The sequence below is a fragment of the Syngnathus scovelli genome, chromosome 15 (assembly GCF_024217435.2).
Source record: "Syngnathus scovelli strain Florida chromosome 15, RoL_Ssco_1.2, whole genome shotgun sequence".
Lineage (NCBI taxonomy): Eukaryota > Metazoa > Chordata > Actinopteri > Syngnathiformes > Syngnathidae > Syngnathus > Syngnathus scovelli.
This window is the reverse complement of record NC_090861.1, coordinates 2,807,562-2,833,148: the sequence shown is the minus strand read 5'-3', so window position 1 is coordinate 2,833,148 and position 25,587 is coordinate 2,807,562. Positions and strand designations below refer to the sequence as shown.

Sequence of the window (25,587 nt, the reverse complement as noted above, 5' to 3'; positions counted from 1 at the left end):
GAAATGTATATATATTTTTTTTTTTTTTTTTTGTTTACCAACTGACAGTTCCAAAATTGTGTGGCCTGACTCGTGACGTCAGAGCGCTCAATTTGAGAGACGCGCACTGCGGATGGGCGGAGCACTCGGCACTCTCAGCTATGCCTTCGCGGACGTAAACTACGGATGAACAGACACTCGACAACAAGAATGGAACGTGGTGCTGTTGGATTCGTCGCCCTACACCGGTTGTTTTACAGCGTTCTAACCCGGGGCGAGTAGCTTTTCCCCGGTGAGGCCAACGACTAAGCTCGGCGGCGCCGGCAGCGGGCGGGAGGGCTGACTAGCATCGAAGCTAGGCTAGGCTAGGCTAGGCTAAACAGTTGCTTTTCGGTTGCGAGTGATTAAGCGGAGCTCCCCGTCAGCAGCCCCCGCCGGAGAAAATGGTAAGTGTGGATTAATATAACCCAAGACTGTTTTATAATTGAAATGGGAGTTTTTAGGGCGGTTTACGCCGGGCAGGACAGAGTCTATCGTTAGTGAGTAATGTGCTTTTCAACTCCAAACAAACACAACAGACATTGCACGAAACGGTGTATTTGCTTATTTGAAAACAATTCCGCCTGTTTACTTGTTTAAGGTACCATTAAGAGTACTGTATTGAGAAAACGAGAAGCGGTTGTGCAAAACTGAAGTGTGGTTTCGTTTTTCTCGAATTCACACTTGAAAAAAATAGTGTTTTCCTATGTCGTCTCTAAAAAAAATTGCTATTAACCTGTTTAAAGTATTGAAACTAGTTGAAAATGCACGTATTAAGTATTGAAAACTACTTGGAAATACACGTATTGAGTCATGAACGACTCTTTCCTGGCCGTGGGAACTATGCAACATTTTGATGCTTTAAGCTTGAAACACGTGGATTTGTTTTAGAAACGGTTAAGGTTAGTCACGTCTGTGTGCAGAAGGCTGCAGTCAGCCATGAAGTCAGGGTAGTTATCATGTTTTACACTGATTAGTTAACGCAAGACCTTTAAAACAGTTTGATTAGAAGACCAACTTGAACAATGCGTTGTTAACGCAACCATTGTGTTTGTTGCACAGGTGTACCTGTTGAACCCTCTGGAGAACCTCAGAAGCTCCATCAACAACCGCCCGCCACTGGTCATCTTTATGATCAGTGTCAGCGCCGTGGCCATTGCATTCCTCACCATCGGCTACTTCTTCAAGATCAAGGAGATCAAGTCTCCAGAGTTGACTGAGGTAGGTCCCTTTCTGTGTGTCATGAAGCCTATTTTTTCTGAGTCTCTATTGTTATTCCTCAGGACTGGAACACGTTCCTACTGCGCTATAATGAGGTAGACTTCTGCGTGTCGGAGAATGAGACCATCAAGCACGGTCTCAACGAGTCCACCACGCCCGAGAGCCTGGCGGCGACTAGCGGGCAGGCGCGGCCCAGCACACCGTCATCACTGCTCTCCGAGGACTCGGGCTACATCAACATCTCAGTGCCCATCACGCTCACCCTCAACCCACAGCGGCCCTTCGGCGGCTACTCGCGGAACATCACCCACCTGTACGCTACCGTCCTGGGACAGCAGGTTGGCCTAACTGGTGAGGGAGTCTTTTTTTTTTTTTTTCTTTTCCCCCCTCTCTCATGACACCCATTTTGGCTTTGTGGAGTAATGGCCTATATAAATTGACTATTTACTGGCTTTTCAGGCCGCGAATCGCACGAAGAGATCAATATCACGTTCACGCTGCCCGTGTCCTGGAACGCAGATGATTGCCTTCTGCACGGTCACTGCGAGCAGGTGGTGTTCAGTACCTGCATGACCATCACGGCGGTCAGCAACATCTTTCCAGTCACAGTGTGAGTTGCCCCATCAGAAAAAAAAACACATATAGGTGAAAAGTGAGTGGAGTAAGGTTTCCAGGCTAGTATTAGCATTAGCATTAGCTGTATTTTCTGTTATCCAATGAAATTTGATCCCCAACCCCCCCTCTCCTTTTTTCAGGACTCCGCCACACTGCACGCCGGAGACGTACACCAATGCCACGTCTTGGTACAAGGTGTTCACCACCGTGCGGGACTCGGACACCAAGTACAGCCAGGAATACAACCCCTTCTGGTGCTACAAGGGCGCCGTGGGCAAGGTGTACCACGCCCTCAACCCCAAGCTCACCGTCATCGTGCCCGATGTGAGTCGCCGGGAGATTAAGACGCTTGACCATGGTCGCCGATGTTAAGCAAGGAATTTTTTTTTTTTACCAGGATGATCGCTCCCTCATCAACCTGCACCTGATGCACACCAGCTACTTTCTGTTCGTCATGGTCATCACCATGTTCTGCTACGCCGTCATCAAGGGCAGACCAGTAAAACTACGGCAAAGCAACCCCAATTTCTTTCCCGAGAAGGTAGGCTTCGAAAGCAATTTTGATGTCCATGTACGTCCCCACGCTTTTTAACTCGTTTTATTTATTATTGCTCTTTTTTGTTTTTGGAGAAAGAAAACTTTGTGGACTCAAACTTGTGTTCTTGTCTTTTAGGTGGCGCTGTCAGAAGGCTAAATGTGTACCACGGGATCCGTAAAGGTAACATAATAAAACCTTTAAAAGAAAAAAAATGTAAAAAGGAATAAAAACACGCAGAGACGACTCACCGTGTTGCCAGGCGGACTCTCGAGAATGATTTTGAAACTCTCCTCGCAATGATGTTGGGATGGTCCAACCAAAGATACAAGTGCCTCTCATCTGTGGTGTAAATATGACGTTGAGGAACCTCTTTCCTTCTCTCTTTTTTTTTTTTTGGGAGTGGATTACTTTTGATTTGCCTCTTGGGTCCTCGGATGCCATATCAGGACATTTAAGTCAAATGAGAACGTGCCATGTTTGTCGGAATCACGCACTTGGGAAAGCTACAAAGGCAAAAAAAATAAAATAAAAAAAAATACCCGCCCAAATAGGATGCAAATGAGCTGACTGATTTGTATTGTGTTAGTCAGCATGCTAACGCTACGTAGTTGTTGCTAGCGTTTGAACAAAAAATGGTCCAAAATAATTCGGCGGTGTTTGTTCATAATTACTAAGGGAGACGGTTTGCACTTTTTGCCCTGACAGTATATTTCACAGCAGCAATAATGCTACAAAAAACATTGACCATCAGAGCCACAGCTAAATTGTTAGCATCCCTCTGGAGTCGGTTAGCATGTAAACAATTCCAATTTCTCGTTAAGCCTTTTGTTGGTACACAGAATGGAAACACGGGCAAAAGCATAACCCCGCTTAAGGTAGAATTGTTAACAAACCAGGAAGTAACACGTTAACTAACAAACTTTGATCTGAATGTGAATTTGCGGAGGCGTGAACCAGTGAGTAACAACGCTAACTAACACAACTTTATGAATTGAACACGTGTTTGTTTGTGAACCAGGAATAGCATGCCTCCCTGTCTGTGGTTAAGTCAGTAATGCGTGAACCGGCATTTGAGTCGTGCAAAACTTGTTCCACATAGCCTGAGCTGGCCGTTTAAAACAAATTGAGTTTTCACGAGATCACTTTTTTTTTAGCGTAAACATTATCGCTCTGTATTCATGCATGTTTACAAGTGTAGAATTTTGTTTCTTTTTAAAAGATCAGCAAATGTCCGTGTTAACAATTGTACGCCACTTAGAACTTGTGAGTGAGCAGTGTAAAAAAAAAAAAATGCAATTATATTCAAGTAGCACTGGTAAAATGGAGACTTTTGCTCGTTCTTAATTGCTATCAGTCACTATCCTATTTCCTGGTCAGCGTTAACAAATGTGCGGGTGGTACCGTTGGACTAATTGAGACGGAAAAAGTGAAATGATATCAAAGGACTGCTTCCTTTTTCTTTTGGCCTTATTATTTGTTTCCTCTTGTTTTTTTGAAAATCTCGTAAAAACAATTGACCAGTGTTCATGTGCAAGATACTTAGCATGCTAGCGTTTTAGCGGAATGTGAAGACGTCACCGTTTGTCATTCACGGATTTTTTTTCGTCTTTGCGTTGATTTGGGCGCAAAAAGATGAACTTGCCTTACCTTCGACGGGTGATGTTTGCGTCGTTGTTTTCTTGTGAAATCCATGTATAAATATTCATATATATCAACCTTAAATTATTAATTTGAATTACTTTTGTTTGGATACGTAGCGCACCTTGTAGATCCCTTGCACATTTTGACTTGATTTTTATTTTATTTTTAGTCATTCCTGCACCCAAAAAAAATCTTTGTATAATTGTATTTATGATTAAAGTAATTTATTTTTGTCTTTTACGGCAGTGAGCGAAAGGAACAGATGTTTGCCGCAGTTCTCTCAAATAAACATTTGACAATCATTTATCATAAACACTGAATTTATCCTTGGGCGGTTTTATTTAACAAAGGAAAAAAACTAACCCGTTCTGCTGTTCTTTTCTTGTTCTCTTTTTCAATTCACTTCCATATTATGAAGAATGAATTCTAGTTTAATTATTTTCCCTTTTAAATTAAATTCCTTGAATTAAATTGTCTTGTTTAGACTTTGTAATTGTCGGCCAAAAAGCATTTTTGTCATGCATCGGCAACCATTATTCAAACAATTTCATGAAGCTGTGACCCTAAATCAATGACTCTCGTGACAGTTTTAATCAACAGTTCACTCTAAATCAATCACTCTCACAACAATCATCAGGTGACTTGGTGCATCTTTTTTTAACCACCACGTAAATCAATCCCAAAGGTGACAGGTTATCACCAGGCGACTAGATTATCCACAGTTGATCGAAATTTCATCAATAACCCTGAATCAATCAATCTTGCAACAATCTTATCAAAAGGTGACACGAAAACAATCATCCGAGATACCAATTTGCGCCGACGCAGCTCAGGGGGTGTTTTGCGCCTTCCCCACCAGGGGGCAGTGTTGATCTTTTAAAGACAAGCTACATTGCCCCCCCCCCCCCTACTTTTTTTTATCTCCCCCAATTTTGGGAAGAGTTGAAGAAGGGCCATTTTCTTGACAAGATAAAAATCCCTCAAAGCACTTGAGACGCACTCAGGAGCCCCGCTAACATTAAACGCGTCAGAACCTTTTAAGCTGCACTTTTGATTTGGGGCTTTTCCGTGTTTTGACATCTTGTTAACTTGTTTGGGAAGAATGGGTGCTTGAACCGACCCCCAAATTCCACCCTGCTGTCTCCATACAAATAAACACGTTTGTATTCCAATCTCGAATACATAGCCCGTAATGCATACAAGTCAATGCGCTTTTGCAGATACCACCAGATGGCGCTGCAGCGTTTATTCACTTGTGTGCTTCTGCTGACGTTATAATTTAACTATCAATACATTAAAATACAATTAAAAAAAACAAATTATTGAATACAAGCTGCATCTTTATTACTGTTTCATACTTAGGCATATTTTAACATTGGGATATGACTATCAATATGTTTACAAATCCGTTGGAACGACTTTGCAGAACATTTCAATTTAAGTGCTTTACCAATATGTTACAATGACTTTGTCAATACATTCAAAGGACTATCGATATGGTTGAACGACTACGAATACGTCTTTGTCAATCCATTTGAACGACTTAACTGGTGCGTTGGAACGCCATAGCTCAGTCCAACCTGTTGATGGGCGGTTCCAGGCTTTCCATAGAAGGTGTTTGTAAATTATTTTCTTTACAGGTGAGCCAAAGTCAAAGCCGTTATTGTAGCGTAGTTTGTGATTTCTCCAACCTGTTGCATTTCAATGGAACGTGTGGGCCCTCAAACTTGATGTCCAGATGGACGAGGTTAACGTGGGAATTAAGCACGGTGACGCGGCGGTTCCTGTTTACCGGACGGTTGCTAGGCAGCGACATCAGCTGATTTCCCCCCCCCTTCCCCGACTAATCCCTTTGCTCTTCCCTCCTCGGCGCACACTCCTGCCTCCGCTCTGGTGCAGATAGGCGGCCAAGGGTGGAGTGCGGGGGGTCTCCAAACAGGAGAGTGGGAAAGGACCCAAGGCGGGAGGGGCGGCATTCAGACGGCGGGGGTGGGGGGGGCCGCAAAGCGGCATCGCGCGTGTCCGCCCGAGAGAGGAGCTTGTCTTTCTTTTCTTTTGTTTTTGTCCCTTTCTTTCCCGTCAGCGCTGCGCTCGGCAGAAGGCTTGGACCGCATGCATGACACAACGCAAAGGCGAGAAACCCACCATCAGCATCCAGGAGCACATGGCCATTGACGTGTGCCCCGGACCCATCCAGCCCATCAAGCAGATCTCCGACTACTTCCCCCGCTACCCTCGGGGCCTGCCGCCCGTCGGGGCGCCGCGCGCCGCCCTCTGCGCCGCCACCGCCCCGGCCGCCGCCTCGGAAAGTGAGGACAGCCCGGAGCGGGCGTTCGCCGGAGCCTCGGCTTCCAGGAGAGATGATGAGCCCGACGTGGAGGCGTACGACTCGGACGACTCCAGTGAGTGATGCGCTGCCATTTGTTTTCCGCTGCTTGTCAAGCGTCTCCCTGCCTGAGGGATTTTCTTTCTATTTTTTTTTTTTTTTAGTCCCATCACCTTTTCCATGTTGCCTTTCCGGCGAATGTATTGTTTGTGTGTGTGTGTGGCAAGTGGCCGCCTCACACAGACAACTGTTGCACCCGCTCACCTCATCCTCAGGAACATGCATGGCGTTTTAGCACAGCATTTGGCTGCGTGAAGTTTTTTCTTTTTTTGGACGAGGGGGTGCCTCCAGATTGACTGTGGCAGCAATCTGTAGGGTGCAATTTCATCCACAGGTGATCCCTAAGTCATTCACGATTTGGGAAGCCTCCCCTCACCTAGCGCCCATCCTCCACCGCACGCCACTTCATCTCTTGGAGATGATGTGCCGCTTTAGCTTTCGGAATTTATGCTCAGCTGACTGGAAATGCAGATCCCCCCCCCCCTCCCCATCAACCCTACCCTGAAAATCAAATCATTTTTGTGACCTTTTCATCAGCATATGACCCCGTGTCAATCCCTTGCATGAACCTGCTCAATTTAACCAGATAAATCACTTTGACCACAACTTCATTTGCAGGTGACCCGAAACCCCTCTAATGTCATCCCCAGCTGACTGTGAATCAATCAACTTTCATGGTGTCAGACCTCCTTGCAGTTTTTTTGGCGATGGGGGCTTAATGTGTGACACAAGTCCGTTAATCCCACCGCAGTGGGAGGGGGCGGGGCGCGTGGCTTTAGAGCCGCTTTAATCCTGCACTGGCCGAAAGGAGGAAGATGATGATGATGGGGGAGGGGGTGCAGGCAGATGTTGGATGTTAGAACAGATGCCCTGTTGCGCTACGTAACTCCACTGTCTCCCCTTTCCTGTAATTTGGGGCTGGACGGCAGTCCATAGTCTCCGCTTGGCTACACTTTTGCCCTTAGTGTGAGGATGCTGTTACGAGGGTGACGTCGGTAAACATTTCAAAACTCAACCTTTTCCAAAATGGAGCGCCGAATGTTTGCGATTGCAACGAGGCAGCCGCGACCCAGATCGCCTGTTGTGGGACTCCATTCAGCATGCACGCTTCCTCTGGGACGGGGTGGGGCTGCATCCCCTGTGAGCCAAATTCAACGGGTTGCGGCGGCTAATCTGCATAAAAGCTCAATTCCGCCCCCCCCCCACACTCACACGCGAGACTCATTGTGACTCAACCTTGACTTTCTTAATTGAAGTGCAGCAACGTTTAGGGGGGGTGCAGAGGCCGATTAACGGCTGTCGCCAGCGGGCGGAGGCTATCGCGTCCTCGCCGGGCTGAGGAGAAATAGCGGGCGTGTCCTGCCATACGCACGACGCTCTCGTGTTTGCAGGAGATAAGCCTCAAAGGCAATTGTTTGGGGCTGTTGGGGGGCGGGGGGGGCCTCACCGGGTGCCGGTTGGATCCCCTTATAGAAAAGCAACAGTCGGATTGGACAAGTCCAATTCAAGACTGCCTGTTCATTCAGATCAACTAGAAACAACCCGATTTGACTCATCTTGACATAATCTGATTCGACTCGACTCGTTCAAGACGGAGCGATTGGAGACTCGCTCGTGTCATTTGATCGCATCAAACTCCTGACTGCACTGCACACAAAAAGAAGAAGCTAAAGGCTGCGTAAAGATGCCATGGCAGATTAGGACTCGTCAGGCATAAACATTTTCAATTTGTGTAGCGGCTTAAAAGTGCTAAAGTTGGACTTTTTCTCAGACTTGCGAGCCTTGTCAAAGCGTTTCTCTCGGTCGGCCGGTAATTGCTTTTTTCATTCAATCCGCATCTGAGAATGCGGCGTCAGTCGCGGAGGTCGCGCCAACCTGACGGTATGTGCAAATAGATCGTTTTCTCAGCCGGGCGGAATGAGACTTCTCCGAGAAGCGCGTACGCATCGATTATCGACGCGCTCGTGCGTCTCAGCGGCAAATATCGCAAGACTTCACCGTCAGTTCATTTAACAAAGGAATACTATGTTAGGAAATGTAATTTTTTTTCTACCTTGTTGCTAACCAAAACAGCAGCACCAACGTCAATATGGCCGAAATTTTACAACCTCCCAAAACACACTCAATCGACCTTCGCCTCTAATTAGAATTGAGCCTTTTAGGAGGGGGAGACAGACTGATGACGTTCTGGTGGCCAGCGGGAGACTGCTAACTCGGTGAGCGGCACACGCTAGCAGCAACAAAAAAAACTCCCACTGAAGCCTTCTGCTGGGTGTGTGTGCTTGGTCTCTCTATGAAACATATGGCATGAAATTACTTGTCATCACGCTCATTTCGTTTTCACCAAAAAACAAATCAAGTTTAAATTTCCGCCCAAAAACAAATGTCACAACTGTTAACCCTCCCAGGGGTCATTCGTCAGAATAATTACAGACTGGTGGGGTCTTTTGTCCTCTAGCCAATTAATTGCGGGCGCCCGGGATTAATTGGAAATGGCCGACCGGCTAAAAAAAAAATCTTTGAATTACTTAGCGGACAAAAATCTACGCGGTGTCTCATTAGCGTGATCTGCATTTCAATTGCAGCAAATGACACCATTGATTTATTCCTCATGTGTAATGAGAGGAATGGCAGGAGGGATTTCGCCGGGGAAATCGCCCCGTCGAGGAGGCGTTGGGTGCGCGCAACTGTAGTTGAAGCAGCTCGAGTACTTTGCCGCTCCTCTCTCCGAGAAGTGCTCTATAAATAAAACACGCTCGCATATTCTAATGGTTCACACTTGTAGCCCAATCCAACTAAATCTCTCTTTAGCCATCGGAGAAAAAAACAAATTATTAAGGCCTGTAAGCGAGCCAAAAGGAGTTATTTTATTCATGATACGTTTTTTCTACAAAATAATTAGCAGATTAATGGGTTCATCAATATTTTACTCGGCCAAATAAAATCTGCAGAGTTTAAAAAAAAACATGCTTTGTGCAAGCTCTTCTCTGTGCTTTAACAATTTAGTAACGCCTTGACGTGCCCGAATAAAATGTCTTTTATCGGCAATCAATGTCGCATTCACGGAACAAAAGCCAGCCCAGAGTATTTGCTTTGATTTGAAATGTCACTCTGCCTGTTGGCACTTTTTTCCTTGTGTACCTGAGCCTCCCTCCCGCGGCGCCGTTGGCTCGATGGGCGCGCTGAATAGACGCCGGCGAGTGGCGAGGCTTCCGCCCACGCTTTCGCGAGCCCGCATAAAAGGCGCCATTCTTGCGTTCATCCGCGCCGTTCTTTGCTGAGGACATATCTATGCGGATGAAATATCCAAGTGCAGACTGTTCCGAACTGTTCATTCGTTATGTGTTAGCTGTAAAAGCAAATAAATAAATGTATCGTTGCTAAAAGTGGCGGCAAAGCACTGGTTTTGTCTAAGGGATGCGCCTCAACTCCCATCAGTATGGCCGTTCGTATTTACTGGGGCAAGGATTGCGCAACGCAGTCAATCGACCGTGTGGGGGGGGGGGTGAGTGGGGGGGGGGGGGTAACCAAGTGATTGAGGTTGGGCTGAAGTGCGCTCACTTCCTCTTCTCTGCAACGTGCACGTCCAAAATGGCTTCTTTCAAAGTGTGTCAGACCAAACAAGGCCATTTCGGGCATTGTGTTGCGAAGGCTTTGTAAGGGCTTGAAAAATGGATTCAAAAAAAAAAAAAAAGATTCTAAATGAAGCACGCTGTTTTCCAACAGCTGTTGAATGAGGTGGAAAGAACTCGGTGACACCGGTGGCATGTTACGGCGGCAACATCCATCCGTCCGTTTTCTTTACCGCCTATCCCAGCAGTAGGCGGGGGACACCCTGGACCGGTTGCCAGCCAATCGCAGGGCCCGGAGAAAACCCATGCAGGCACGGGGAGAACATGCAAACTCCACACAGGGGGGGCCGAAGGTGGAATTGAACCCACACCTTCTGAATTGTGAGGGGGACGGTGCCCCACCGAGCCACCCCTGTTTAAATAGTTGTAGGAAATTGTAGAAATAGTTTATTGGAATGGGGGGGGGGGGGTTGTTAATAACACTGTAGAAAAAAAAATTTCAATGCACATTGTGCTGCTCCTTCTATCTCGCACACGCCACCTGGAGCGACCGCTCCATTTTGTGCGGGCTAGCGATCCACAACGCAGCCGCCCGCCACACATCCTTGTTTATTTACAGCCCATGTTTGTTTCTCTTTTGTGATAGCCCCCCCCCCCCCCCCCCCCCCAAGCCAATCAAGCTATAACTCTCGCGGCGACCCCTAACCTGAAGCTTGTTTGCTGTCTGGGCCAGTGACGCCATGATGTACTGCTTCAATTCGAAAGCGCCACGCGCTTGGAACGCCCCCAGAAGCCGTACGATGCCTCAATGCTTTTCATTTGTTTTTTTATGGCCCACTTGTGCAAAATGTCGGCTTCGAACCAAAATGGCAGACTCGGCGTTTAGTTCTTTTTCCGGGCATCATGACTTCATCAGTTTCGCTTTGACTGGTGAAACTTCTCAGTGGTTAATTTTGTAAGTTTCCAATCTCTCAAATTTGCTTCAAAATGGCTGCTTCAAACTAAAATGGCTGACACTCGAGTCGTGTTTTTGCATGTGTCCTGTTATGATCGACACGTGCGGCCAATTATATGGGGCTTTTTTTTTTTTTTTTCTTTGACTCGATGTCATAAAACGGTAAAAAAAAATTCAACAAACAAGCAATGGCCCCAAATAAAAACACACGTCCGCTAATCACACGAGGGCGTGCGTGATTGTGTTGGACTTGGCCTCGTTAGCGTCTTGATTACTAAGATTTGCTGTCCGCGACAGCGGTGGCAAATTGTTGACAACAAAGCCCGATTGTTTGTCCCCGGCACAACCATGAATGAATCGGTTGGGGGCGGGGGGCGCTCTGTTCAAGTCCAACGTAATTACAAAGCAGCCAGCGAGGAAAAATAATGAACGGACGCTAATTAGAATGCCATGTGGAAGGAATTGCTCTAATGCAGTAGTACCACGGAATTCTGAGTGAAAAAAAATTAAAATCGGAAACATTTGTAAAACAGCTTTTGTGACTTCATGGAAATCCCCGCCAGCGCTCGTGAAAATAACCGCGACAAATAGCGGCGTCAGGAAATAGACCGCGCCTCGGTTCATTTTCCGCGTGACCCCCCCGTCCCCACCTCCAATCTTCCGCAACCGGCCATTTATTTCCTCCCCAGGCCGATATTAAATCAAGTCCGGCCGGCCGCGGCGGCCTATTTGACGGGCCGCCTCATCCATCGGCCGGACTCGCTCACTTCCTGGCAACCAACCGGATTAGTCGCGCTGCTTTGGGGGAAGAGCCAGAGTGTGGCCAGATAGCGTAATTCGTTTACAGGCGCGTAATGCATGCATGTGGCCGGACCGAACGTGCACAACCCTGCACGGTTTTCAAGGTAGGGTTTCAAATTAGGGTTTTAAACCGAGGCTCAGGGTATCTGACGTGGAAGCAGCCATCAAGCGCTCCAGCGTCCAAAATGTTGTATCCCGTGTAAAAGCTTTGACAGTGGTGGCGAGTCTTTTGGGCCTTTAGCAAGCTTTTCCAGGCACAAAGTGTCTCGGCGTGTCGTCTGCGCCGCCGGAGGGAAGGCGGAATCCCGTAATGGACAATAACGTGCGTTGTGATGGCCCGATAAGCCGCCAGAGCGGGCAAACGCGCGAGCGTGTGGCGCGATTACTGTCAAAAAGCAGCCCAGCCCAGCTGCTGCTGAAAATCAGGGCGCGTGACGGAAAAAATGAAGACCGACGCGACCCGAAAATAAAAAAACACGCTGGTTTTGACACAAGACTTTAGGCTAGACAAGAAAGACCAATTTAGCAAATTAGGGTTTCAAATCTTGGTTCTGGTTTTAAATCAGGGTCGTGGTTTGAAGGTAGGCTTCCAGCAACTTCTCTGGCGTTTATTTTTCTCAAGTACATGCCACCATTTGAATGCCCATTATTCCCCTCCTTGAAACAAAAAAAAAAAAAATTGAAAACAGCCTTGGGCCACACACTGGCATCCATTGCAGTGAAAGTGAATCATCAAGCAGTCTCCCAAAGCTGTTTCTTGTTCCTCGCCTGGCGTTGACCCACCGGGCCTCCTCCCGTCGCACGCCGCCGTCTGTTCCTCTCTCGAGGCGTTTAATAGTCGTCTGCGGGTGGCCCGTGCAAAAATACTGGCTAATGTGCTCGATGCAAAACATGTCTTGCGCCCCCGCCGTCTTTCGTTTTTTTCATCACCAGCCTCATCAAGTCCGCTTTTGTTACCTCGACTCGCTTCCTGTCAACAGTTCCGCCCAAAAAATCAAAATAAGTACGGTCAACAGCTGATTATAATCCGCTGTGTCTTCTTTTTAAGCGCATTTCAACAAAAAAATTTTTTTGCTCCAAATAAAAGGCCTGGCGCGCGTTCGCATGGACGACGAGGCGTTCGTAAGCGCAGCCTTTCCGGTTACACACTTAGACGTTGACGTGATCCTCATGTCAATTCAGGGCTACAATACGTGTTGCCATGCCGCTTGTCTCGCTACCTACGCTAACACCTCGCTGTCCTCATATCGCTAATATCGCTAAAATGGCTCTTTAATTCCTGACGGGGGAAAGCAGGGGGGCAGAAGCTCAAGGTCCACTTGTTGTCATTTAATACACTTTACGGATCTTCCTCAGTTGTCATGGCAACACCTTTAGTGTCAGGCAATTCACGCGATGCACTTTTTATCAGCTCACTCCGCAGGAGCCTCCGTGACGACCGAGGCGGTGGCAAACTACCGCGCGGCCATGTGGTTTCGTGGCCTTGTGATCCAGGTCTACCTGTCGCCTCGACCCGCCTTGGATTACCCGCCTCGAGTTCATTCAAAATAACCGGGTTTATTTTTAGAGTTCTCGCAAAGGTGCTCGTCAAGCGTGACGGGTGTGTGATGCGGATTTGCACGCGGGAATGCTCATCGCCGCGCTATCGGGACCATTCCGGTAGACTTCCAGGTCCGCATCAGCCCCGACCGACAGTTTCGCAGCCCGTTTTCGATATTTTTAGTAGCTTTTGAGGCGATAGAATGCTTCTCCAACTCTCCGCTGAGTGCGATGAGTCACAATCACACCTGCCGGAAAAAGCAGGCGCAAATCGACACATCGACTGCTTGCCGGAAGAGTTTTTTTAGCTACATGCGGCAACGATGGCAGTAAAGTTCAGAATCAATATGACGGAAACAGATTTCAAGCAAAAATTTGATGCTTCTTTGTGACTCTGTGATCGTGGAGTGCCCCAGGGGTCAATCCTCGAACCCCTGTTCTTCAGTCATCATATATTACAGTTTCTTGCTTTAGGGAATTATGAACTGTTAATTTTTCACAATTTCTGATAGAGGTAGGTCCAAAAAAAGCAAAACAAGTCACCTGTAGAGTTGCGAAACGTCACTTCAAACATGGCCGATGTTTGCCGATGCGTTCCTTCCTCGACCCTAATTGCGAATAACGACGAGGAGGGTGAAAATTGCAACGAAGCGGCAAGGCATGTAATTCTCGATCAGTATGCAAATGTGCGAATCATTGTGGTGGCGCTTGTGTCAAGTGCGGAGCCTTCTTTCTATTTGCCCCCCCCGTCCTCTCCCCCTTGAGGTCAACGCCAGATTGTCGTGTCAAGTGTGCGTGTCTGACAAATTCTAAAACAACTTGCTTTTTCCATCCCTCTGAAATCATCTCGGCTAATAAGCAAAACAAACAACACATTCTTTTTTTTTTAAATTAACAGATCGTGTCGTCCCACTCTAATGAGGAGGAAATAATGGGAAGCCGAAGTAAAGCAGGCGAGAAAATTGCTCATGGCGGCCTGGCACAGGCGAGCACGTTAACACTCGAGCACTTGTTCCTTCCGAGCGCAACGTGTCCACCAAAGTGTGGTCTTCTATTTACTTCTGGCAAGACAAAGTTTGGCTCCTTGCCATCTTTTTCGTTCTTTCTTCTTCTCGTAATCGCCGCCGGCGTCGCAACGCAGAAAGCTTACAAATTGAGCAACAATTTGAATTTTGTTTTTTTCCCGTTGCAGCCACGCTGGGAACGTTGGACTTCAGCTTGCTGTACGACCAGGAGCACAATGCTCTCCACTGCACCATTAACAAAGCCAAGGTAAGCGTCTGTCGCCCATTTGAAATTTGAAAGATGAAAAAAAAATTCGAGTAGACACAGGAAGCCTGCCATTTTGTTTGAAGCAGCCATTTTAAGGTCATTTTGGTCAATGATGGGTCGGTCGCTCTGATATTTTGAGGTGGGGGGAAAACAATCGGTTAGCAATTTGAGATTTGGTGGGGATGTCTACCAGTAGTGGACCCACAAAAAAATCAATTTCCTAAAAAGCACAGGAAGTTTGTTTTCATCCTGGAGTCGCCAATCAAATTGACCAATTGAGCGTGACTCCGCCCATTTTGTGTTTATATAAAAAGCAGACATTCCGGTAACCTTTCCCACAGGCGTCATTTTTGATACGGCGCTAAATTTGAAAGATCAATTGGCCATTGAAAATGTAAATTTTGCAGCAGTGACAGACTGCTGACATTTTCCCTTTACTGATGCATAAACAGCAGCGGAGAGCGGCAGGGGGAATCGAAGCCAAATTTGCATAACGCCGCCGACACGCTTTCAATATGTTGCCCGCGTCAATATTCATACGACACCGCGTGAATATTTTTTTGCGCCTTAACACATCCTGCGGCGGGGAAGACGTCTGTTTCTCATTTAACCTCCGCGGATTAAATATAAAAAAGGAAATAATCCAACGGATAGCAGAAGGGAGGAACAAACGGGTTTCTTTTTCCCCGTAGCTTCCATTTCTGCGGCCATATCGCTTTCTCCCGCAGGTCATTCCGGGTTTTCGCCTTAGCGCTGCCAAGTAGCCGCGATGGCTCACTGATTTATAGCACCTCTTTTACAGAGCCTTTTGTTTCGTCTTGACAACTTGAGGAAACTGTCAGACAAGGACACCAGCCGGAATTAATTTTACGACTCCATTGACGTGGCAAACTTTTTTTTTTCCCCCCCCGTCTACCTTCAAGTCAGGCCATCGGGCTTACGTAACCATTAGCACGCGTTTTACATGCTAATGCGTCAAAGGCACAAAATGTTACCTCCGCAACTCGCCTTGATTAAAGCAATTACCACCCCTGCCTTCTCCGTCGCTTTTCATTCTCAGACAAATGAGGTTATTTCCACTCCCCCGTCTGGCTTTGAGTGCACCAAGGACCAAAAAAATGTCTCCTACCTTGGTGACACACACACACACCACCCCCGCTAGGCTCCCTTTCTCTGGCGCTAATTAAATCAAGGCCAAATCGAGGTGGTTTGTTTGGTCAGGCAGCTTTTGGAGGAAGTCGAAAACAAGGCTGCTTACACTCCGGTCCGCTTTAACCGAAGCTCGTTTATGACGATGAAGTCGGTGAGATAACCAAAATGGTAGACTTCTTGTGCATTTTGAAGCCGTGGCTTTTTTTTTGTGGGTCTACTCGAGAAAGACAAACACTGATTTTAGGGGATGTCATTTATTCTTGTCCTGCTTTATGGCAAACGGTGAAGTTTTACAAAATGGCGGATGTATTCCCTGCTCATGGTAGACATGGCCGCCAAATTGCATGCCCCTAAGGGGCAACTAGTTGGACGGATCAAGAAATAAGAGGCACCTGGGGACTCAGTGGTGTGTTTTCATGAATGAACACGTCGGGTGAGTCAGACGCTGTGTCAGCGTTGAATGGAAGGTCCAAGCTCGACCTGTTAATTCCTCGCCGCCTACGCTGCAACCTACCTTGACACGCCAGCTGCCGTCTTTTCATGAGACCCTTCCTCCTGCGGTTTGCCCTTTTGTTTTCCCTGCACGGAGAAAACACAAAAAGTGCCAGGTTTTTTTTTTCTTTTCCAATTTTCAGTTGTAAATTGCAATTCTAAAGCCTTGATTTTTCTTTTGCTGCTGTTCTCCAAGTGTCAAGCTTGTTTGAATGTTGATTAGTTGACGTAGCATCCATGCTAATTTGCGTGGCAGTTCATTTTGTACGTTTGCCTCGAGCTAATTTTTTTGGGTTCATTGGCAACGATGCGGAAAGGGTTTGCAATTTGTTATTTGGGCAAAGTTTTTGTCGGTAGATTGCGATCCGAAAGTGTGCCTTAACTTTGGAGGTTCCATTTATCTTTGATTTCCCATCTTATTGTTTCTTATCTTGTGCAATTACTTTGATTTATGTCACATTACTGTTTTCAATCTCATGACTTTATTTCCTTCCCTCTTTTCTTCCCCAACTTTTTTTTTTTTTTGCATGCTCTCTGTGTTGCCATGCACACACACACACACACGCACACAAACAGCTCCCTGTTCCCAGATACAAGAAGGTAAGCCTGCAAGATAAGCCGCAATCGTTGACTCAATCGTTCCGTCTTATCTCCACAAGCATCCCCAACCACCAGTGGACCCCGATTGACATCCCACCTCCAACTCCCGCCCCGTTCGCCCCTGACTTCCCTCATTGTGATTCCACACCTGAACCTTCTCTATGGTCACTCCCAAACATCCAAAAATAAAAACATACCCCCAATAAAATAATCTGTTAAAAATCTGCAATCTACCGCAGAGATGCGTCTCCATTACGCCTCGGCCGCTTTGTTTTCCTTCTCAAATAAATGGCTTTCCATCAACACGGCCTGTCCCCGCGCGACCCCGAGCCGTAACTCCTCGGCGATCGCTCGGGCCCATCTGCCCGGCTGGCTACATTACACGACGTCAAGACCGCAGGTGCTCCCCCCCCATCTCAATCACCCCCACCCTTAACCCCACGCTCCGTGTTCCACAGAGGTGGCAAGTGCCAAGTCGAAATACCGGCACACAAAAATTTGCCAATAAGTCACTCAAAAAGAATTCTAAATATGTATTTCTATCCTACTTAAACTTTTTTTTATTTTTTAACTCCAGTATCTTTATTTCTCCGCAAGTACAGAGCGTGAGTAAATTTAGCACCGCTGATGGTCCTGTCGCGGCGCTCCTGTTATTTTCCGTGATTGATGCCTCGTCCGCCTCGGTGTCACCAGCCCGGTCAGATATGATAATGAAGACGTATGCCGCGCTGATGAGGAGGCTGATAGCGACACGGGGAAATCAAAGTGTGTGTGTGTGCACACAAAAAAAAAGCACTCGCTTTGAATCATAAATGACTGCTGAGACTCAATAGCTTTATCGTGCCGCATATTTTATTAACATGCTTTTTTTTTTTTAACTTAACACAAAAAAATTCACTTATCCCCTCGTTTCCCCAAACCATACATCTCCCATTTAGCATTTGATCAATTCCACCTTTTGGAAGTGTCAACCCGCTTAGAAAATGCCGATTGAAACCAAGGCAACTTATTAGCGATTAAACGCCAGCAGATGTTTCTCGGTCTTGCCCGCGGCCGTTAGCGACATCGTGATGCATGTCGCCCATCTGCCGCGTTGCCGCGGTCGTCCGTCTCTAATGAATCGCTAATTACGATCAAGTGAGTGTCCAAAAGCGCGCGCTGATGCAGATGTCCCTTCGGCTGAAAAGTCTGTTCTTAGCAAAAGTAAATGACCATCGGAAAGGACAATTATTAATTTAACTTTGTGGACTTGTATTGATTAAACTCCTGGATGTCGAGTCTGAAATTTAGTCAAAAAAAATTGAAATTTTTAGGGAAATAATTGGAAGTTGCCGCCATGTTTTTTTTGCACGTTTTTTTTTTTTGTGGGTCTAACCACCTAAGAATTTTTTTGTGGGAGTGAGATCTATGGAATTTGAATTTATTTCACCAGCAGCTTTATTGACCAAGTTTGACTCCGGTTGATCTCATCCTCCGTACGACAATTGATACAATTAGACATGAAATTATTTCTACTCGGTTACTTCCCGCCACGATTATTCAATGGTGTTGTAATGCGTATATACGGCGTACATGGATGATGATTCACCGGGGAAGGAGAGGAAATAAAGCGGCGAATGAAACGCACACGGGTCACGACTGGCGAGGAGATTGCCTCCCGCTGACGCCGTTTGTCATTCGGCGTGGCCAGAATGGAAGAAATTCCAAATGAGGTTTCTTCTATTGACTCATCGCTGGTTCCGCTAATAAGATGTCAGTCAAGTTTGCCGTTAAAACCTTAACGAAGAGATAGAAATTTTTACGCCGTCTTTTCCAAAATAAAGGCGTTGGGGGGGGGGGGGGGAAATCTGAATTAAAACTGCGGGTTCAAAACTATTATTTATTTATTTGTTTTTTTCTGGGCAGGGGCTCAAGCCAATGGACCACAACGGGCTTTCGGACCCCTACGTCAAGCTCCACCTACTACCCGGTGCCAGTAAGGTATGTTTTCACCTTGGCGGCAAAAAAAAAAAAATTCTGTCAAAGGTATCTACAAAAAAACTCAATCTGACTTTAGGCTTGAAAAAAAATCAGATTTTTATTCTCACCATGTTGACACTATTTAAAAGCACTACGACATTGTATCCTAAAAATATATGTACTTTTATCTTTAGATAGACTTTTTTTTTAAGTCTAAAAAATGAAATTTATTCTGAAAGTAGCAAGAAAATTTTGTTGAAAATATGCACATTTTTTTGTCTTACGGCAAATGTGTGACAAGATGAGTAGCTTGTGCAATGACAAAAGAACACCAAGCTGCCATAAATGAATTTTGCCGTTGAAATTGAATTTTGCGACCCCCGTTCAGCATCACATGCCGGTGCGAAGACCCCCGCCAAGGTCAAGGTGCTCGTTCGGGAACACCTTGAGTTTTTCCCCAACGCGCCACCTGAGCGTCATTAGACGGATTGTTGGCAGGGCGACGCAAAGCTCGGAGCTGGGCCGCCGCACGTTGAATTCCAATGCGCTGGCGCGCCAGACGGGTGTCAACACGGTCAGAAAAAAACGAAACCTCAAATCGAGCCGACTGCATCTGCGGAATGAAGTCGTCGGCGTCATAAATCTCCCGATGGGAACTGACAACTTCGGTTTGTTTGTTTTATATCGGCTCAAACGGTCAAAATAACACTAGGACGTTTTTTTTTGTATTTCAGAGATAGTTTTAAGTTATAATATTTTTTAAAAAAAACAAATCCGTCTGTCTGGCAGGCCAATAAACTTCGGACCAAGACCCTGCACAACACGCTCAACCCCGTCTGGAGCGAGACGCTGACCTATTACGGCATCACCGATGAGGACATGGTCCGCAAAACACTCAGGTACTCCTCGCTTGACCTTTGACCTTTTGGGTTGGTCCACTCACAATGGACGCAGCTACCAAGTCTTCTTAGACTGAGATTTTTATTTATTTATTTTTAATTCAGATTCTCATGAGTCAGACTTTCTCTAAAAACAAAACAACTTTTTTCTCTGAAGAATAATCTTTCTTTTCTCGCCCTTGTTGGATTGTCCTCAACTTCCAAATGCGGCGGTAGTCATGGAAACGGCTTTTAAACGCTTTCAAAAGAAATCCTGGGCTGCGCGTTACTTTATTTGCAACGCATACCATTATACAACCAACTTGATAAAGATAAAGGTCACACTTTGTACCTTGCGTAACATCACTGTTGCTTTTTCAACATGTGAAACAGTCCAGGTTTTGTTCTCTGGACTTTTTTTGTTTAGCTCTTTACAAATGTCAGTCACGCTGAAAAAGAAAACTCCCTCCATGGAAGTCCATTTTCATCGTTGCCATTGTGACTCACCGTGTAAAAAAAAAAAAAAGACTTAGCGGCTAATGGGATTCATTTCATCATTCAGACGGCGCTTCATTAATTGCCGTCCTTATATTCAAAACGCCGAGTTGTTGTTTGAAGAGGTGGAGATTGTGGAGTCACTCATTAATTTGAGATAAGTCCATCTCATTAAATTTCATCATCAGGCTGCCGTAGGCGCCTTCGCTCTTCAATTGAGCATATGCAACAAAATGTAAAGATCCAAATGAGGTTTCTTCTGATAGAAACATATTTATTAAATATTTTTTCGCAGTCTATACTGGACGAGCTAGCTCAAATTTCTTCTTTGGTGTAGTACCACATTGCGCCACAATATTTATCGGCAGCACTGAGCTCGACTGGAAGATACGCAAATAGACGAAAAACAAGACTTGGCTGAGCTCTTGGGTGAGCTACAGTCAAATAACGAAGCTTGCTTTTATTTGCTGCGAGCTGTTGAGAATGTCGTGGAGTGAATTTATTGTTTGTAGCAGCGCGGCCTTATCAACACTCTCCAAACACACTTTGTGTCTGTTTATGTGTGTGTGTGTGTGTGTCATCACACGGCCGCCGTCCAGCGCTGATGAAGCCTTTTCACAAACAATCAGCACTGAGCGAAGCCCTCGCACATTTCCACAGTGCACATCATTTCTTTGGCTAAATTGAATTCAGCGGCACCTGTCCATCCGGCACCACTTCACTTGTGTGTGTGTGTTGTCCTTTTTTTTTTTTTTTTCTTTCTTGTCATTTCATGGTAATGACGTAAAAGATAGGAGGCAAAAGCAAAGGCCAGGCGTAAGAGCTGGAAACGTACATTTGGTGGACGAATTGTCAGTGTAGTTTGAGTCATTGAATCGAATTAGAGTCGTCTGCAGTGCTAACTTGAGTCAGTGAATCGAATCATCTGACTCGTCGGCGTTTCATCCCAGTCCCCTTAACCCGAGTCGGTGAAGCCACCGTGACTTTTGTCGGCAGCATTTTTGGGCAACCCGATTCGCTCATCCGAATCATTTGAGCCGAATCATCTGAGTCGTATCCTCCTGCTAGGATTTCCGTGTGTGACGAGGACAAATTCCGCCACAACGAGTTCATCGGTGAGACGCGAATCCCTCTCAAGAAGCTGAAGCCCAATCAGACCAAGACCTTCAACAACTGCCTGGAAAAGCAGCTACCCGTAAGTCGCTCTTTTTAGTGATTCGTTTTGTTTACCAGCGAGTCGGACTAAATTGATGTCAGACATTTTGGTCAGGTGCCTCGTTCGTCCGTCACGCGAATGAGCTACGGGAGAACGGCCAGGCGGAAGCGTGTTGGCATGCCGACGTGATGTCTGAGTAGTTTCCCCCGCTGTGGACGCAGGCGGTGCGGACGTGTTGCAGTCCCACGCAAAATTATGCGGGATGCTGAGGGAAGCAGGCTGACGAACGAATCTTTTCCCACCATCAAGTGCTAAAGTCAAGCGAGCACTCCTCCCCTCCCCTCCAGTGATTTGAAGTCGCCAGCTTTGCGCGTTTTCTAATCATTTGCAAACAGACAAAACTCGCTGGTCCAAATGAGTTAGCGGGCATCCATTGGAAATGGCTCGAATTAACAGAAAAAGCCTGCATTTGCACTTTCAACTGGCTTGATGGCCGGCTATCATTTTTTTTTCTTCCTGTTTGCTTTTTTTTTTTTTTCTTCTCAAAGGCTGTGTGTGCATTTTATGTCGCTGATGCGGCTCTTTTTTTTGGCAGCATTTGATTGAAAAAAATGTGGTGTGGAGGGACGGTATATTCACACAATCAGCGGCTGCAGGGTCACTCGCCGGGAAATTGCATTGCGGGGCTTCTGTAAAAAAAAAAAAAAGTTCTACCGAGAGAGTGGCGAGAGCTTTTGTGTGTACGATAAGAGACTTCCCACCCAACCTTACTTTTCTTAGATCACTTAAGGAGGATGAATCCTAATTTTAAACCTGGGAAAACCGTTTTTTTTGTCCTCCCAGGTGAACAAGACCGAGGACAAGTCACTGGAGGAGCGAGGGCGCATCATGATCTCCCTCAAATACAACACGCTCAAGTCGTGCTTGGTGGTGGGCATCATACGTTGTGCCCACCTTGCCGCCATGGACGCCAACGGCTTCTCAGACCCCTACGTCAAAACGTACGTACAAAGCACCTGGGCCCAAAAGTTTTTTTTTTTTTTGTGGGTCCGGTCATGGAGGACAAACCGACTTCAGGTGCTAAATTTTCAAATTGTTGGTTTTGACATGGGACTCCATTGACAAAATGTCCTTTATTACCTTAAACCCTATCACCCCAAAAAAATAAGCGCATTGTGTTTTACGCAAGCCTCATGTTCGCTCGCCGTGCGTATCAGTCCTAATACATCGTTATCACCTCACTTCAGACGCTTGCGCTGAAAGGAGGTCCCATTCGTCTGTGATTACATCAAGTGGCAGAAAAGCTACAATTTCAAGGAGCGTTCTTCCTCTTCGTTTTGTTTTGTGTGTGTGTGTGTGTGTGTGTGTGTGTGTGGTTTTATCACACCTGAGCATTTCCTCACGCTTTGATCCGGCCAAGCAATTAATTTCCGACAGCTAGCGCAGCGTACACCTCCGGAACAAAAGCATCGGGAGAGGACCATCGTTGTCCGGTAGATTTGAAGAGCATGAAGGGCATAATGACATAGGTGTTGATTTAAAAAAAAAAAAATGAAAAATAGAATTTATATGTACAATTAATACAAATTTTTCATTTTATTTTGGTGGGGTAGAAATGATTAAATTTGACCAGTGTGAATTTATTTGGGTTCTCTCGTTGGCCCTCGAGGTCGCTCGTCTGGTTTTGATGCCAAGGCAATTACGTTCTCCACCGCGTCGTCCTCATCAACGACACGCAGTGTTTATTACCTTGGGAAATTGAAATTGGAATCAGTGTGTGTCTGTAAAAACGGCGAGGAAAAAAAAAAAAAAGAACTAATCAGCAGTGGAATGGCGCATATGGCAATGAGAGCGGGTCGAGGACGGGTCCAACTGGCCGTTGCGAAAATTCTAAATGCGTTTATCGGCATTTTGTCTTTGTGTAATTTTTTTTTTTTTTGCGTCTGCCGATGTGACATAGAGGCAGCGTCTGCTACGAAGGGCAGAGCCACAGCTCCCCCTGGGGGCGTTAAATCGGTAATTTACAGTCTGTTGTTGCGCTCTTGGCAGGTACCTGAAACCCGACGAGAACAAAAAGTCCAAGCACAAGACGGCCGTCAAGAAGAAGACGCTCAATCCCGAGTTCAACGAGGTACCAACTGCAGTGAGCCTGACTCGTGTGATTCGGTTTTGTGATGGATTTCACTAGGGCTTGTGATATTTTTTTTATTTTCCTTTAACAACATTGGTGCATGTAGGAGCACCCCCCCCCCCCTCCCCTCCCCTACCTGGCCAAATCCACTCAAAGGCCAGCGGCTTGACATTTGCTTTGACATTTTTACCCGCTCGTATTCCGCCGTCACCTCTTGGCCTTTCCTTCCGACACAAACGTCCTAGATTGCTTTGATTTTAAGGCAATGTAGCAAGTTTGGCTTTTACAAATCATAAACAGACCAGACACTTTTAGGGAGGGCGGGGGGGGGAATAATGAGCTTCTTGAAGAAATTGAACCGTCTGATTCGAACTGGGAACGTCCAACTAACCGGCGAACTGCTTTTGCGCAGGAGTTCTGTTACGACATTAAGTACGCGGATCTTACTAAGAAGACCCTGGAGGTGACCGTGTGGGACTACGACATCGGCAAGTCCAACGATTTCATCGGTAAGTTGGATCCCCCCCCGCGGCTGCGAAGATCCCGATGACTTAAACCTTGTTCCCTGACTCCAGGCGGCGTCTCTCTGGGCATCAACGCCAACGGGGAGCGACTCAAGCACTGGTTCGACTGCCTCAAGAACAAGGACAAGAAAATCGAGCGCTGGCACACGCTGACCAACGAGCTACCCGGCTCCCTAAATGACTGAATGTCCCTCATCCCGACCCCGCCGTCCCAGCACATGCCTGCATTCACCTCGACCATCCTTCCTTTCATTCGTCCTCCCGTGTCTAAATGCCACCGACACGGAATGAGCGTCAAGTGTTCGTTCATAACCACGATACGGAATTCGGGGGCAATTTTTTCACGTGCACGGCCGGTCGGCATTTTGCCAATATTTATTTCTCTCCCGCCTTGTCACGGCAGCTAAATGGTAGGTTGGCCGATTTGGCTCCAATGCGTCACGTGAGCAGAATGTAGAACCCTTGTGCTCTAAGTGGGCTGAGAATGTGCACCTCAGTGCTCGCTCGGATCATGTCGTGATTTCGAGGCCCCTTACCCCCCCACCCCACCCCTTCGCTTTGTTGGATTTGATTTTCACGGGAGCAACAGGCGAGGTCGCGAGGGCCGGGTGTGACCCTGATGAGTTGAGGCAGAGATACACGTAGCGTTTTTTTTGTCCGTCACTTATTTATGAGTCTGAATGCGCGGCGTGACCTTTTGAGTGCAGATGCTGCCTTTGCGCAAAGACGTGCTAGACTGCCAGTCAAGCACCTGGCATGGTTTTCTGATTTTATTTGGACTCAATTGTATTTTATTTTTGATGGTATTTTATTTTAAATGCATATCATTTGGCTTCTTTTATTGTTTTTTTAATTCAAATTTTTGGTTTTATTTTTAATAATTGTATTTATCATTGTTTTGTTGTATATTATTTAATTTGTTTTAAATTTATTTAAATACAACTATTTTATTGTGTTGATTTCCCCAGTTAAGTTTTTCAGTTGTAATTTATTTTTAGTTGCTGGTTTTATGTTGAAATCCAGTTTGACTCCCATTTTAAGTTATGAACTTATTGAACCTTTCCGAAGCCTTGTTGGCAAACTGTTTAACATGATTTTGATGACTATTATTTGTCCCCCCCCCCCGCCCCCCGCTCTATATTGATCCCAATAATCACCGTCTCCTCCAATAAGCGACAGCCTGACCGACATTTACCGACTCAAAGCGACGATGTGATTTTGCAAGCAGTCTGCCTTTGTATGCAAGCTCGATATTCTGAAAAAGAAAACCAAAAAAAAAAAAAAAAATGCATGCGTCAGGTCCTTGTTTTTGTCATGAGATAACCTAATGTTTGATACTGTTTCCTGTATTTGCAAAAAACAAACAAACCAAAAAAAAAGTTCAAATTGAATGCGCAAATGATGACAATGCTTTCTTCTGGACTCCATTTTGTACCCGTTTGGCTGCCGTGTGTGACTTTGATGTGAATTTTGTTGGTTTGTCTGAATGTTTGTATGAGTTATGATGTTAATGCATTATGTCAAATTATATTTTGATCACACTTAAAAAAAAAAAAAAAAAAAGATTAAAGTGGTTCCGTTTGCACCAAAGACCTATTTATTGGAGTTTTGGCACCCTCTATCGGTGGCGTTCAATACTGCA

General features: G+C 46.0%; 2 protein-coding genes across 3 annotated transcripts; both read left to right on the top strand.

Moving 5' to 3' along the window:
• Window positions 1-90: 90 nt before the first annotated feature.
• tmem248 (transmembrane protein 248) lies at window positions 91-4,346 on the top strand. Its single transcript, XM_049741591.2, has 7 exons — window positions 91-425; window positions 1,081-1,239; window positions 1,302-1,590; window positions 1,699-1,849; window positions 1,995-2,178; window positions 2,252-2,395; window positions 2,528-4,346. Exons 1-7 carry the CDS (start codon window positions 423-425, stop codon window positions 2,546-2,548), a joined length of 951 nt encoding a protein of 316 aa, XP_049597548.1. The 5' UTR covers window positions 91-422; the 3' UTR covers window positions 2,549-4,346.
• Window positions 4,347-4,492: 146 nt separating this feature from the next.
• On the top strand, window positions 4,493-25,353 carry doc2b (double C2-like domains, beta). 2 transcript variants are annotated; one of them, XM_049741586.2, is made up of 10 exons: window positions 4,493-6,435; window positions 14,479-14,558; window positions 16,779-16,802; window positions 18,708-18,782; window positions 19,551-19,660; window positions 21,203-21,329; window positions 22,134-22,291; window positions 23,340-23,421; window positions 23,834-23,930; window positions 23,997-25,353. In XM_049741586.2, the coding sequence occupies exons 1-10, from the start codon at window positions 6,150-6,152 to the stop codon at window positions 24,128-24,130; spliced, it is 1,173 nt and encodes a 390-aa protein (XP_049597543.1). In that variant the 5' UTR covers window positions 4,493-6,149; the 3' UTR covers window positions 24,131-25,353. The 2 variants fall into 2 exon arrangements, with proteins under 2 accessions (XP_049597543.1, XP_049597544.1); XM_049741587.2 differs by lacking the exon at window positions 16,779-16,802.
• The last annotated feature ends 234 nt before the right edge of the window (window positions 25,354-25,587 follow it).